The 14,152-nt window shown below is 37.8% G+C and overlaps 1 protein-coding gene across 8 annotated transcripts in view; it reads left to right on the top strand.

The window, feature by feature from the left end:
* The window catches only part of CTTNBP2 (cortactin binding protein 2), a 153,063-nt gene that overhangs the window by 86,339 nt on the left and 52,572 nt on the right, over positions 1–14,152 (top strand). For all 8 annotated transcript variants that reach the window (XM_070616386.1, XM_070616390.1, XM_070616391.1 and 5 more), the window contains 4 exons: positions 2,134–2,337; positions 3,770–3,869; positions 5,843–5,993; positions 10,029–10,286. In XM_070616386.1, coding sequence (XP_070472487.1) covers positions 2,134–2,337; positions 3,770–3,869; positions 5,843–5,993; positions 10,029–10,286 — 713 coding nt within the window. The remainder of the gene's footprint in view (positions 1–2,133; positions 2,338–3,769; positions 3,870–5,842; positions 5,994–10,028; positions 10,287–14,152) is intronic.

The following is a 14,152-nucleotide window of genomic DNA, read 5'->3' as shown; positions in this document are numbered from 1 at the left end:
GACTCTTGAGTGGTCTAAAGATTGGCAAAATTTTTGAATAAAATATTTTATCTTTCAGATAGCTTTGCATTAAAAATAGGTTTCCCAGGAAATTATGTTCGTAATTGAATATTTCCATATAAAGCAGTTGAAAATATACATATATTTAAATTGTCCTGCAAAGCCTAGAATTCTATCAAAAAAAGGAAAATAAAAATCAAACCCAAAAGAATAGCAAAGTATTTAATATGCACCTGTTGATATTCTTAAAAAGATATCAGTAACCAAGCCACCTTGGATGAAATAGAGGGATAGATGGAGAGAGAGAATGGGGAAGATTGGGGGTGGGGAGAGGGGGAAGAGGGAGGGGGAGAAAGAGAGAGAGAAACTGACCAAGCTGAGCCACATCCTGCCTTTCTGCAGAGGACCACGGTGTGATGCCTTAATATTGCCTTTGTGTTTGCTTTGTGTCAAGGTTTGATTCCTTGGTGTTTATAATTTCTCTGTTTGTCATCCATTTCTAATAAGTACTGATTTAATTTTTGTGGGCTTGTTTTTTTGTTTGTTTTTAAGAAAATACAAAAGGTAAAATGTACCAGAGAGGAGCCTTCTTGTAAGTATGAAGTAAAAATACTACTTTTGTAAGAAGAGCTAATGAATATCAATGGAAATCATAAAGCTGAGATAAATATTTAAGAGTATTTGAATTTTGTATGTCATTGCAGTCTAATAGGGTAAAAACAATAAATTATTCATGGGCCCCAAAAATTGATTATGAAGATATAATATCCAGCTTTTAATAAGCAGTCTAGTTTAATTTGTATAAACTACATTGGTTTTTTTCCAAAGAATTTTTAAAATACTGAGAAAATTCATTAGATATGCACTCTTTTAATATTTATTAAAATAATTTAAGGCCAATAGTTTACTATTCAATTATAAGAATTCAGTATTACATACATATTAATGTAACACTCCTAGATCTAGAATATTACCCTGACCCAATGTATAGAGAATATAAAAGATCCATCTATTGTATCTTAGTACACAGGATGTTGCCAGATATTTGAGGAGTGAATATATGCACATATGCCCCCATATGCACACCAACATTATTTATTACTTAGAGGTATTTGTGGCTCCGTAAGTAAGAAAGTACAATGACTTGTTTTGAAAGTTAATTGTATTTAAGCCTAAAATACACAAAATACCTATATATCACATTAAATAAACATTTTTACTTTACTGTTTTTACAGCCTTTTGATCAAGGAAGAATTCAGAAAATTTTCCATGCTATATGCAGCCGACTTCACACACTTAACAGACTGCCTTCTAAAGCTGCTAAATACTGATGAGAAATATCTAACTATGATAACTCTTAGGATTTCTGTTAAAACTATATGGTAGAGTGTTCTGTTTTGCTGGCTGATTAAAAGTTTCTGGTACACATGTTGTAAAGATGGCCAGATGATAAAGTCTTCAAAATTGTCTATTGAATATTTGTTCTGGTGGTATATTCTAGATCCAGTTACCTATGCTGTGCTTCTGTTAGCTCTTGGTACTGAATAGCAGTTGCCCCCTGATTATTTTTATTCCCAAATAAGGGAATTCAAAGAATGTAAATAGATTCCTTGACAGTATTTGGTCCATCTTAATGGTTTATGTAAAACTTATAATTCAGTACCTTGGAAACATAGTTGAAAAAGGAAAATCTCTATTTCTTATGATTACTGCTGTCTTATACCTAGAGATATCAGTTCACATTTTCAGATTCATATTGAAATTGAGGAAACCTGTACATCATTTTAAAATTCAAATTGTTTTGAAACCCTGAAGAGGAATTTGAACTCTTAAAGTGAGACAGCAGTCTTCGTTTCCTAAAACCAGTCACCACTTTAACACTTATCTGTGCAAGACTGATGACTAAAAATAATTTGTCACCCTATGTTAATTTAATTAGCAGCAGATATAAGACTGAAATAACAGTACAGATTTGTACTAAGTAAATATTAACAGATTGATAATGTTAGAAACCACATAATCCTCTAGGGACGTGTTCATATGTCTATGTGTGTGTAATTCAGAAAGAAGTGGATAATATCTCTCTCTTGTCCTTGCTTCTACTCTCTAACTAGGGTCACTTTAACCCACAGGCTGGTCACCCTCCCTAACCCCTTTGCTAATGAGTGGTGGTCCTGCCCCCCTGGCTGGCAGGCCCACCCTTCTTCAGCAAGCTGCTGCCCAGGGAAATGTCACTTTATTATCAATGCTGCTTAATGAAGAAGGACTGGACATTAATTACTCCTGTGAAGATGGCCATTCTGCCTTGTATTCTGCTGCTAAGAATGGACATACAGGTAAAGATGGTGAGATCTTACTTCATTATAGCATCCAGGTGCAAAAGGATGGAGAGTCAAAGGCACGTATAACCATTGTTATGACCAAAAGTTTCGTTTTGGTTTCAATTTCCTCTTACAAGTAGTAATGGATAATATTTTTTACATGGTTTAATGATTTAAAGATTTTGTGAACATTAAAAAAATCCAAATTGTGCAGTTCTGTAATAATATAAAATTTTACTGCAGCTAGCAGAAAGTAATCTTTCTTTTATGCACAATGAAACATGTATATAGAAATTTGGGGTCTAGTAACTGTGAAACACATTTTAGAAAAAAGCCCTCCATCTGTGATCACTTTGGTCAGGACAAAATAGCTCTAATTTGTCTGTTAGAAATACCTGATGTCTATGAAAGTCACAGCATCACAGCTCTAGTGCTGTTACAGTGAGGAAAAGTTTTAGTCATTAGGAAAGGTCTTGGGTCTGAAATTGTTCTGTAGTTGGAGCAATTTATAGTTATTTGGAATTTTTAAGAGAACTGAGAAGTTGTACGACTATGAACGACATATCGATGAAGTCTGGGAATTATTCTTGTTTCTTAAAATGCAGTTCTTGTAGTCAAATATACTAAAACATATGGTAGTACAGAAAAAGATGATTTGACTGCAAATGGAAAGTCAAATAGCATTGTATATGTAAGCCCCATGATTGTCGGTTAACTCAGAATGTGGCTTCTCTTGGAAGTTTTCTGAGCCGCACTGTGTTTGAGTGGACTAAATGGAAGATTTTAGTGAGCTTAGAAGATAACTCATTATTTTAAGAGTACTTGGTAGTTCTTTATTTTGAAAGCACTGTGGGAATTTTGTTTTAATATGGAGAAACTGAATCTAGTAAATAACATGAAGAATATGTGGTCTAGGTGATAGGTATACCTGAGTCAGGTGGCTTTCTATGGGTTCTTCTTTATCCTCATTCATAAAGTAGTATGTAGTATTCATGAAAGTAGGATGATCACCACACAGAAGCATTTTAGAGATTAAATAAAACATCGTAAAGGAAGAATTTCTTTAAATACAAAGAATGGCACTTCAATTTGGTAAATGGATTTGATTCTCCATCCAGTAACATTTTGTGGGATAGGCTGGTGAAAAATCTGGTAAAGCATTTTCTGACACATGACAATCCTTTCAGTCATTGGGAACTCTTCCCAAAGCACCAAAAAACCCCCACAGATCTTAGCTGGTGAGTCTAGGGTATTAAAGTCTTTGGAAAGGATTGTGCTTTCTCTGTAAAATAGTTTGTGAAGTCTCACATCGGCAGTGATAGAATTTCAGATGATCTGCGCATGGGAGAGGTCCTTTGGGTTTTGTACGTGTCTACAGCTTGTGTGGAATTTGGCTCACCGTAATTCCAAATGGGGAATTAAAATGGCTTTCTATTAAAATCCATAGACTGTGTGAGATTGCTGCTGAATGCAGAAGCCCAAGTCGATGCTGCTGATAAAAATGGCTTCACACCCTTGTGTGCTGCAGCTGCTCAGGGACATTTCAAGTAAGTGATGCTCTTAAATTTTTTTTTTCCTATGAAAAGAGTCTTTTTATAATTTGCATATATATTCTAGTTCGGGCTGAATTTGTAAACTTGTGCTTAAAATCCATTGGCAAATAAATTCAGTAAGGGTATTTGAGGATTTAAACGCAAGGTAGGATCCTATATTTGCTCTTCTTAGTAAAAGTTAAGTAGTTGTATGTGAGGGAAGTGAAGAAGGGAAATACACTGTGTCCAGACCTCTCGTGAATGAACTTGTTTCTGAAGAAGATAGGCTATTTATAGTATATCAACATACATATATAGTGATATAATGGACTGTTAAAGACTTCATTGTTCAATATTTTCCATCACTTCAACACAAAAAAGCTTTTTTTTACTTACAATGGCATTAAGAGTAAAACATAGAATTATATTATTTATCATAATCTTAACTTCCTAGGGGCAATTTATTCAGTATTAGATCACAATTATTCACCTTGTTATATTATTTAAAAAAAAATTGAAGTAGGGACTTTACACACTGAAAGTAATTAGAGCACAAAACCAAAAGAGAGCCTATCAATTAAAATATACGTAACTTTAGCCACTATTTCTTCAGTTGAACCTAGACACGACTTTTTAAAAATGAGTCATATTTTAATAATAAAATATAGCCAAGTTGCTTTCTCTGCCTGTGCTGAAATGGCAGATTGTGGGGAATGCAAGATGTTTTCAACTTTTTATCTGACTATCCTGATAGAAATGTTCTTTAACAAATTTCAGAATTCTTGAAATATGGGTTTTAAGATTAATCATAACTGTAAGTTGTTTAAAATACAAAATGCCTCCTTAAAGGGCAGCATTATTTATTTTTTTTGGCAGGTCTAACATATATCCCCTCACCCTGAGCTTATTGTTGAAGACCATAGATGCATATTTTCCTGTTACTTTTTTCAAGTAACAAAAAATCCAAGAAGGATTTTTTCTTCTGGGCTATTCTTTGACCTTTACTGTCACTGGGGATCTTTAGGGCCACTTGCCAGGGTAGGATCACAGTCATGGGAATGGAGGCGTGGATAGCTTTGCAAAAAGGGAGGACCCTGGGGAAATCCAGGGCCTTGATTAGTTTAAATGTGTATGAGATGACATGCACGTGTCAATTGTAACATTTTAAATATATGTGAGAACCAAATGTTGCCAAGGAAAGCCAAGAAAAACATCCATCTGAGCAAGAGAAGGAAGATGCTGTGAATTGCTTCTTAATTTGATTATGATTTAGCCCTCTTTTCGAAGTTTACTCTCATTGAATTTTACAAACTCAAACTCTTGGTGTTTAGCTAGTTACTGAGGACCACTACATCTTGAATTTACCTCTTTCTTCCCATCTTGATTCCCAAGGCAGTGAGTTTCTGCTTAGCTGTGTCTTTTTCCTCGTAAAGAGCCGGTGTTCAGGAGACAGGGCAGCCTCTGTCTTCCCTCCCCACGGCAGCTCTTTCAAGCTCCATCTCCTTGCTGCCTTTTACAGTAGAAGCATGTGGTGCCTTGCTGTCTGCGCTATTTGTGATTATTTTCTCAAGTGAAAAATCTCAGAATAACACAGCAGCGTGACTTTTTTCAAGGTTCAAACTATTTTGAACCACAAATAATGTATATGTCAAGTACAGTTAAATCATCATCCTAATAAACAGATTCCAAGGACACCACTTTTACAAGTTGGTTAAAGACGAGTGTCATAAACCAAGTTTCAGCACCTGATCAAAGCTGCTGTTTTAAATTTTCATGGGAGTAATTACATTTATGATTAAAATGTGTCTTCTAGCCTTGTTTAAAAATAAGGCTATATAGTATAATAAGACTCACAATAACTGATATGCATCTTATAATTGATGTATATAAAGATGCAGAATTGCTTTAGCATTATTTTCTGTATTAGTATCTTGGTTCTTCAGAAATCAAATCCGTTTTTATGTAATTAATCATAATGCTGTGTTTAGGTGTGTACAATTATTAATTGCATATGATGCTAACATTAATCATGCTGCTGATGGAGGACAGACACCTCTATACCTGGCCTGTAAAAATGGAAATAAAGAATGTATTAAACTTTTGTTGGAAGCTGGAAGTGACCGAAGTATAAAAACCAGAGTGAGTACCAGTTTTTTGGATTTTGTCCTATAATTTACAATGTGTCTGCAAACTCTACAGCTAGAAAAATAAAATACATTAAAATAGAGGTTGTTCTGTTTTGTTTTGCTTTGAGGATATTGGATAAGGACAGTGTCTGACCTCTGTTTGTGTCTCTGCTAATTGAAAGTCTTGTTTGTTAGCCTAACTGGTTCTTTATCCTCTGAACCTCAGATTATTCATCTGTTTTCAGAATTAAGGGAGATAATGGAGGTATAAGTTTTTGTTCATTCAACAAATATTTCCTGAACACCAGCTCTTCTAGAGACGGGAGAGACGGCAGCAAACCAAATAGTTTCTACCCTCCTGGATCTATCTCATTATGGGAGGGAGCATGACAATAAACAAATAAGTGAATAGACGGTAGTTAAATGTTTAGGAGATGGGAGTACCTGGGGCAGAGGGTTACGATATAGGAGTTGGTTGGCAAATTCTTCAGTGAAAATGAGACAGTTGAGCCAAGACCTAAAGGAAGTGAGGGTGTGGGCCATGAAGAGACAAGGGAAGCAGGGTTCCAGGCCTGAGGAACAGTAAGTGCAGAGGCCTGAGTGCAGTGGTACCCTCGGTGCACCTCAGGGCAGCCAGTTTGGCTGGAGCCAAGTATGAGATCGAGAAGGCCAGCCATGAACGGCCTTGTGGGCCATGGCGAGGACTTAGAATAAGGCCTTTGGATGGTTTTGAACAGAGCAAGAACGTGAACTGACTCATTTTTATAAGAATCACTCTGACTGCAGAGTTGAGAATAAACTATGGGTGGGGCCGAGCAGATATAAGAAGGCCTGTCAGGAATCTGTTGTTTTAATACAGGGAAGAAGTAATGGTGGTTTGGATTAAGGTTGAGGCATAGAAAAGGTCTGATTCTGGATATATTTTCAAGGTGCATTATTTGTTTTATAAAGTACTATAGAAGTATAAAGTGTGGCAGTTGTGGCAATGATGATGATGGATAGAAAAAGTATCCAATGATGACTGAGAGATCAGGCTCTGAAATCCAACCTGGTGGGCTTGAACCTTGCCTCCACAATGCTGTGTGACCTTAGGCAAGTTATGTTACTTCTCTGTGCCTTGGTTGACCCCCTTTACAAAGTGAGGCTAGTAATAGTAGCCATTATTAGGGGTATTAAAATGAAACGAGCTTATCTATATAAGGTAGTTGGTATAGTGCCTGGAAATTGTAAGCAGTCAGCAGTTGCTAGCTGTCATTGTGGTCATCATCATCATCATTAGTAGTACTGAGTTATAACTGGTGTAAATAAAAGGGAGTTTGTGACAAGATGGTGCCCGTTGCCGGCACTTAGAGGAGATTCTTTGTGCTTACCCTTCCTCCTAGGACTGATGTTTATTATTGCTAGGATTGTGCAGCATCTCACAGAGTTCAGGGTCACTGTCTAACTTGCCTCAGAACTTGAAGCACTGTATGTGCAAATCCACTCTGGAACCTAACACACTGATGTAACTGTTGGCTCCACCACCCAGGGTTCTCATATCTCCCATACAAGGTACGCAGGTAAAGTCAGAGATTTAGAAACTGGACATTTAGAGTCTCATCCACAGGAGAGTGGATAAGACTTCTGGCTCAGCCACACAGCAATGCCAGTGAAACAAAACTCAACCCTCCCAAATTTGTCTTCATCAATCTATTGTGCTACCCTTGAAGACTGACACATCAGCCCTGCGTACACCGACATGCATTTCTCTGACATGAGCCCACCTAAGGGCTGGAGGAATTAAGGAGCTTCCACCATGATCCACTCTCACCAGGCTCAGGCATTATTTCATTTTTGTTATTGCAGCTTCCCAGAATGTTAAAGGTGTAATAATCTCCACCCTCCAACATATTCCTGATGAAAGACAAGTGTAGACATTTTAGTTTCCAAAGGTTATCTGTACCTTGGATGTCTTCCATTAACAGAAAATTGACTATACTGTGCATCCATTTCACACGAAACATCCTTAAAATTTCCTATGATAAAAAGGCGCATTATCTATTTTACCAATCACTGTAAAATAGGTCACTCTTAGATCCTTGGTTTTCTTAAGTAATTTCCCAAAACAGAACCAAATTAATGGTATACCAGGGATATAATATAAGCTAGATATAAACATTTTCCATGGAGTCCTATTCCTAGAGCTTTTTTTAAGTCTTTTTATTTTTGAATATCTGAGAAAATAGTTCAGTGTTACATTTCTTTGTTTTTATATGTTTTATCTAAGAAATCTGTAGTGTTATACATTCATTATAAAATCCTATCTTAAATAAGAAAAATGAATTTTATAACACCAAGCTGAATGAAAAATAAGTAGTACAATGTAAAAATTTGTCACATCCTGTATATTAGAGAACACAGAAATCCATGCTCTCAAGCTGGTTGTTGATGAGCTGAACAAAATCATTAGAAGTACAGAGGCAAACAGTATAATTGATAGAGGGTCTTAAGGGAATAATTATTGTGCCTTTTAATAAGAAATCAGAAGGGAATGGAAGATTGAACATTTTTCAGGATCAGCTGCATGACCTTTGTAATGTAAATTAGGAAAGGTCAAGACCACTTACTCTCTGGTGCCTGCATAAGGCTGATAACCCAAGTAAAGGTGTCCACAGCCCAGCAAAGAACAAGCCATGAGATGCTTTCCCTTGCTGGAGTATGCCTGAGGACTATACAGTACTCCAGTTATTGCTGGGTCATGCTCTTGTCTTAGCCAAGTCGACTTCATTGGTATAAAGTACAGAACCAGAGAAAAAGCCACATACCAAGGGACGGCTTAAGCAAATGATCAGATGACTCAGTCTAAATGTAGATTGTTACCATTTGTCTGTTTTTCTCCCTGTCTTCTAGCCCATTATTTAAAAGAAAAAGTGTGCTGTAGCACTCTGAAATATATTTAGCATAGCAATACAAAATACCACATGAAAAAAATATGCCAAAGGGAAAATAGAGGTAGGAAAATAAAGAAAGCCAAAACACAAATCACCAAAATAATGCTCTGTGCTCTCATAAAATTCTTAAAAATCTAGTGAAGCATGGATGCCTAAGTAGAAGGCAGACCCATCTCTATGTAAAAATGAGAGACTATGAAGGGGACCAAGACTTTTTTCTTGAATACTGCTTGTCAAACTTTAGTGCATCCAAATGACCTGGAGGGCTTGTTAAAACAGTTTGCTGGGCCCCTCCCATAGAGTTTCTGATTCAGTGAGTCTGAGGCTCAATTTGCATTTCTAACAAGTTCCCAGGTGATGCTGATGCTGCTGGTCTGGGGCCCACACCTGAGAACCATTACCCTCAAAAAGAGTTCTGAGTCTACTCCAGCACCCAGCTCAGTGGATGATTGAGGCTTCGAAGTAATGTATTATAGAGAATGGGCCCAATAATTTTAGTTGGAACATTTTTTGAGCTTGCATTTGCTGATAACCCACTGCGGTCACAGAACACTCAAGAAGTCCATCAATGTCCCATGAAGTCATTTGGCTTTGTTTTTCCTGTGTGTCTACCTTTTCCCCTTTATCTAGAATCTTTCCTTCTGGAATCATTGACATACAATTTTAAGATCACTGGAGTTAGAACTCTGCCTTAGGAGTAAAACTGGCTTTATCACAGTCTTCATTTAGTATAGTACTAATAACATTATACTTGGATATAAATTTTTAAAAATCTCTTTATGCTCAATTCCGTTCTTTTTGGTAGTATTAAATTGCCATTTTGTTTTACCATACGTAATGCTCGGTCACCAGCCTCGGCAGTACCTGCTCTCTCCGAATGGCTAACTGTTCAGTGGAAGTTCTTACAAAATGGCAGACATGACTCATAGCAGTGGGAAATACAGTAATTGACAAAGGTCAGAGAACTCTGCTCTGCTCATCAGTGGTATTCAGGATTGGAATGTGTGCTTTTCCCAGCTCAGTGGTCCATGCCCAAGAACATTTAGAGATGAACTTTAAATTACACTGTTCTCAACATTAATGTTGTATCCCTTTCCCCCTGGTCATTTTATTTTCAGGATGGCTGGACACCAGTTCACGCAGCTGTGGACACTGGTAATGTGGACAGCCTCAAGCTTCTTATGTACCACAGAGCGCCAGCTCATGGAAGCTCTTTGCATAAGGAGGAACCGGAGTCAAGCATCTTTGACTTGGACCATCAAGGAGAAGAGAGTCCTGAAGGCACATTCAAGCCTGTGGTTCCTGCAGACCTCATTAACCAAGCCGACAGAGAAGGCTGGACTGCTGCCCATATTGCCGCTTCAAAGGGTTTTAAGGTGTGTCTGGTAGCAGCGGCCTCCTTACACATTGGTAACTTGATGAGTGGAGACTGAGTGATACAATTGCAGGAGATGATTAGCTACCAATAGAAACTGACTTTTCTATCCAGCAGATATTTATGGTCAAATGTATATGAGAGTTTTCATAAAAATTATATTTGAAGTTTGTTAACAAGAAATGTAGGAGTAATTTCAGACATTTTCTCTTATCCAAAATCAGGAGAGAATTTTGGTATTGATTTAGTCTGCTGGATTGTTCAATTCGGTACCACAGCCAAGCTGCTACTTAGAGGGAGGGCCAGGGTTCAGATGCGTGCCCTCTGCTCTGAACTGCCTCACTTATGCCCTGCCTGTGCTGTCTTATTGATATGTAGGAGGGAGCTCTAGATTCCACTCATCAGTTACAGTAGAAAAAGATTCTGTTTATTAAGGAAATAACATAATATAGTAGGTCATTCACTCATGCTTATTCGTTTAAATCACATTAGCAATAATATGCTTTAGCAATAATGAGCTATTAGGCAGCTCACAAGTGTGAGGCACTGTGTGTGCAAACATTTGCAGGGATCACTTAGGCCATTAGGTAACTCCTAGCCCAGACGAAAGGATGCAGGGTACAAGACAAGTGTAGGGTAAAAGAAGCACGAAAAATTAAACCAAGGGTAATAGATGTGGTTGGAACAGTATAAAAATGCAAATTTTTGTCTTTGTGAGAAAAGAGAGAATGCACGTATTTCAGAGCACAGAGATGCAGAATATTAGGCTCAGAACTGGCTCATTCTGGAAGAGATGGAAATGATTTGGGGCCTTGCAGAGTGGGTTAAATTTGGCCATTGGGAATTTGCCCAGTCTCATCACTGGGAAAGAGTTGTTTACATGGAAGGGGCAGCAGGGACAGAGGCTAGAAGTAGGGAGGTGGACAAGAGCTCCAACTCAGCTAACGATGAGTAGTGAGAATAAGGCTAGACTGGGAGTTCATAGTAGGGTCTGGGCCTTCCGGAACATATTAGGGGGTTTGGGCTTTATTTACTAGTCAGCGTAAAACCTTAGAAAGGTTTGTGCAAAGGAGCAAAATAATCAGCTCTACAGTTTAAATTGATTAATTTAGCAATAACATTTAGAAGATTTGGGGTTATGAAAAAATTAGTGGCAGGGAGAGAGGCTAGGTGAAAGATGATGAGAGTGGTGGAAATAGTGACAGAGATTACAGACTAGAAATGTCCAAGGATGGCAGACAGATTAGATATGAGAAATGAGGATAATAGTGGCTTTCTCAGAAAGAGAGAAGAAGAGGCATCATTGTGATCAAGAAGATAGAATGTGGATTTGGCCATGCTGAATTTAAGTGCTATATGTTCATGCAGCTGTAGAAATCTAGGAATGGCTTGAAATGTACATTTGATGCTCCTGGTTGGGTAACTTCCTGTTATTGAGGACTAGAGCAGAAGCTGTTCATTTTGGGCTTTGGCTTTGAAAAAAAGAAAAGTGAGAAAATGGCATGATTTAGTTCAGTGTGGAAGTATTAGTAGTAGTTTTAGTGTTAGTAGTAGTTTCGTCCCATTTTACCATTTAACAAAAACACCTACAGAAATTCTGTGATTTGAATTTGAATGGAATGTTATAGCATTTGACATACACATTTTTAGGGGACAAAGAAGGGAATTGTGAAAAATTTAAATCTGTGAATTCACAGTTAATCTAAGACAGTGAATCTCGTTTGATGGTGGAAAGGTACACCGAAGGAGTAGTTCGCTGCCTACTTCCACTCCCTAAAGAAAATCTTTGAGTAGGATGTGAGATGTGACTGATAAGAGTGGATTGTGCATGCACTTAACTTAGAGGCCAAAAAAAAAAAAAAGAAAAAAAGCAGAAGAAACTCTGAGCATCACTGATCTAGAATGTTCAGCTACTGAACCTCTTGTGCTAGGCAGAGAAAGGAATCCACTCCCCAGGGTGAGTTACCCTGCAGTTGTGGGGAGCTTGTGTTGCCACCCAGCTCCTGAATTATGAACTTCTTATTATTCCTGGTGCTCTTTACAATCAAGGATGGTATCTTCATGGATTCTTGAGTCCCTGGCAACATGGATGCTCTGTCATTGTTGAGTAAAGGGAAATATGACCTCTTTCTCGCATATAATATGACTCTCCCTGTGTACTCTTAATTTAGGAAGCATGAGAAGAATTTTGAACAAGAAAGGAGAGATTTTAAAAACTGAGCGTGACTGACAACATTCACACACTGCAAAATAATAGATTTTTTTAGGCCTCCAGTGGATACTTAATCTTCCAGTCTAACCTCTTCATCTTATGATTAGGACGTTTAAACCCCGAAGGGATTAATAGATAGAAGTTGGGAATGAAGCCCAGATTGTCTGATTTCATTTCTCTCCACTCTATACCACATTATACCTTCCTTCCTAGTCAAAGACATTGGAGAAGATTTTTGTATTATTTGCCTAATACGATGTTTATATCCTGGCTAAGATAGTTCTCCAGCAGGGTAATCCATTTACAGCTAAATTGCTAGGACTAGTTTTCTGTGAAAATAAATTACAGTTCTGAGTTAATCATTATATGAGTAAAAGATTCTACACTGACCACAAGTAAAGCTTAAAAAAATGAATGTTTTTTCTCTCTACAGTAGCATTTTTGTGTCAGCCTACATAAGGTAGTAGTATCATCATTACTCAAGAAGATGAGTTCAGTTTCATGTTTTTCAGTAAAGAATGGTGGGATTTCAGAACTCAAAGGGACGTCGCTCATCCAGTCCAAGCCCCTCATCTTGTAGATGAAAAAACTACATCTTGGGAAATAGTGTAACTCATTCCCCAAGATCAATTCATAGAAGATCTGTTTCCCAAATCAGTGCTTTTTCCATTTTAGTTCTTGGTCTTTTTCCCAATGGTTGAGCAATTGATGCAAATCATCATCTAATGTTTGGTAATAGGAGTACCTCTCTCTAAAGCTGGCCTGTGACTACTCAGAACTGAGCTAATCATTGAGGATAAACCTGTTTTCATCACGGTGTCAACAGATAGAAGAGTTTCTTAGTGAAACTCTCTGTTCTGTCATGAGACCTTTGACATGCCAAGTTCTTGCAGCTGAAACAGTAGGGAGATGGTTTGGATTTGAGCATCTCTGTTGTTGAGGTTCTCATACAAAGAGATTCTTTATTTGGGGGCCTGTGTGTGTTTTTGACTTCAGGAGTAGATTATAATTCTAGTTTATATATGGCCAAAGCCAGTGGCTTCCTATCACTCATGCTCTTACTCAGTCTTTCTGGGTTGTTTAACATGTTAACTATTTAATGCAAACTCCTCTCTCAACTTCCAGAACACTTCCCCCTCCTCAGTTCCCCTCTGAATTTGATGACCAGGCTTTCTCTTTGTTTTTCTGGTTTTTCTCTTTTGTTTTTTAGACATAAGCAACTCCCAAGCTCCATTTGCAATTGCCTAGTCCTATTTTTTAAGAGCTTACCCAGTCTGTCAGCTTTAACTGTGGTTTCTACAATAACTAGTCCCAAATCTCCACACCTGGCTTTTTACTGTCTTCCAGACATTTATTTCCAGCGTCCTAGAGGTCGTCTATGGCAGGGCCACTGTCCTCTGGTCAGGCAGTGGCCCTCTTGTTGCCAGCTTTAGGCCATTCTTGCATCATGTTAGGATTGTGGTCTGTCTGATGCGTTGTTAGCTTTTAGTCATGTGAGTGTCAGGTATTTCCTCTCACACTGTAGCATCCACCTCGACTGAGTGGTCGTGATGAGTTGTGTGTCTCAAGTGCACAGGCCCACATGGGGCCCAAAGATTTAGGTTCCTTCTCTCTAGGTCATAGCTGCAAAGAGAAAAAGACAATGGGAGTCACTA

This window comes from Equus przewalskii, chromosome 4 (genome assembly GCF_037783145.1).
Source record: "Equus przewalskii isolate Varuska chromosome 4, EquPr2, whole genome shotgun sequence".
NCBI classification, from domain to species: Eukaryota; Metazoa; Chordata; class Mammalia; order Perissodactyla; family Equidae; genus Equus; species Equus przewalskii.
The sequence above is the reverse complement of the archived record's forward strand: the minus strand, read 5'-3'. Positions and strand labels throughout refer to the sequence as shown.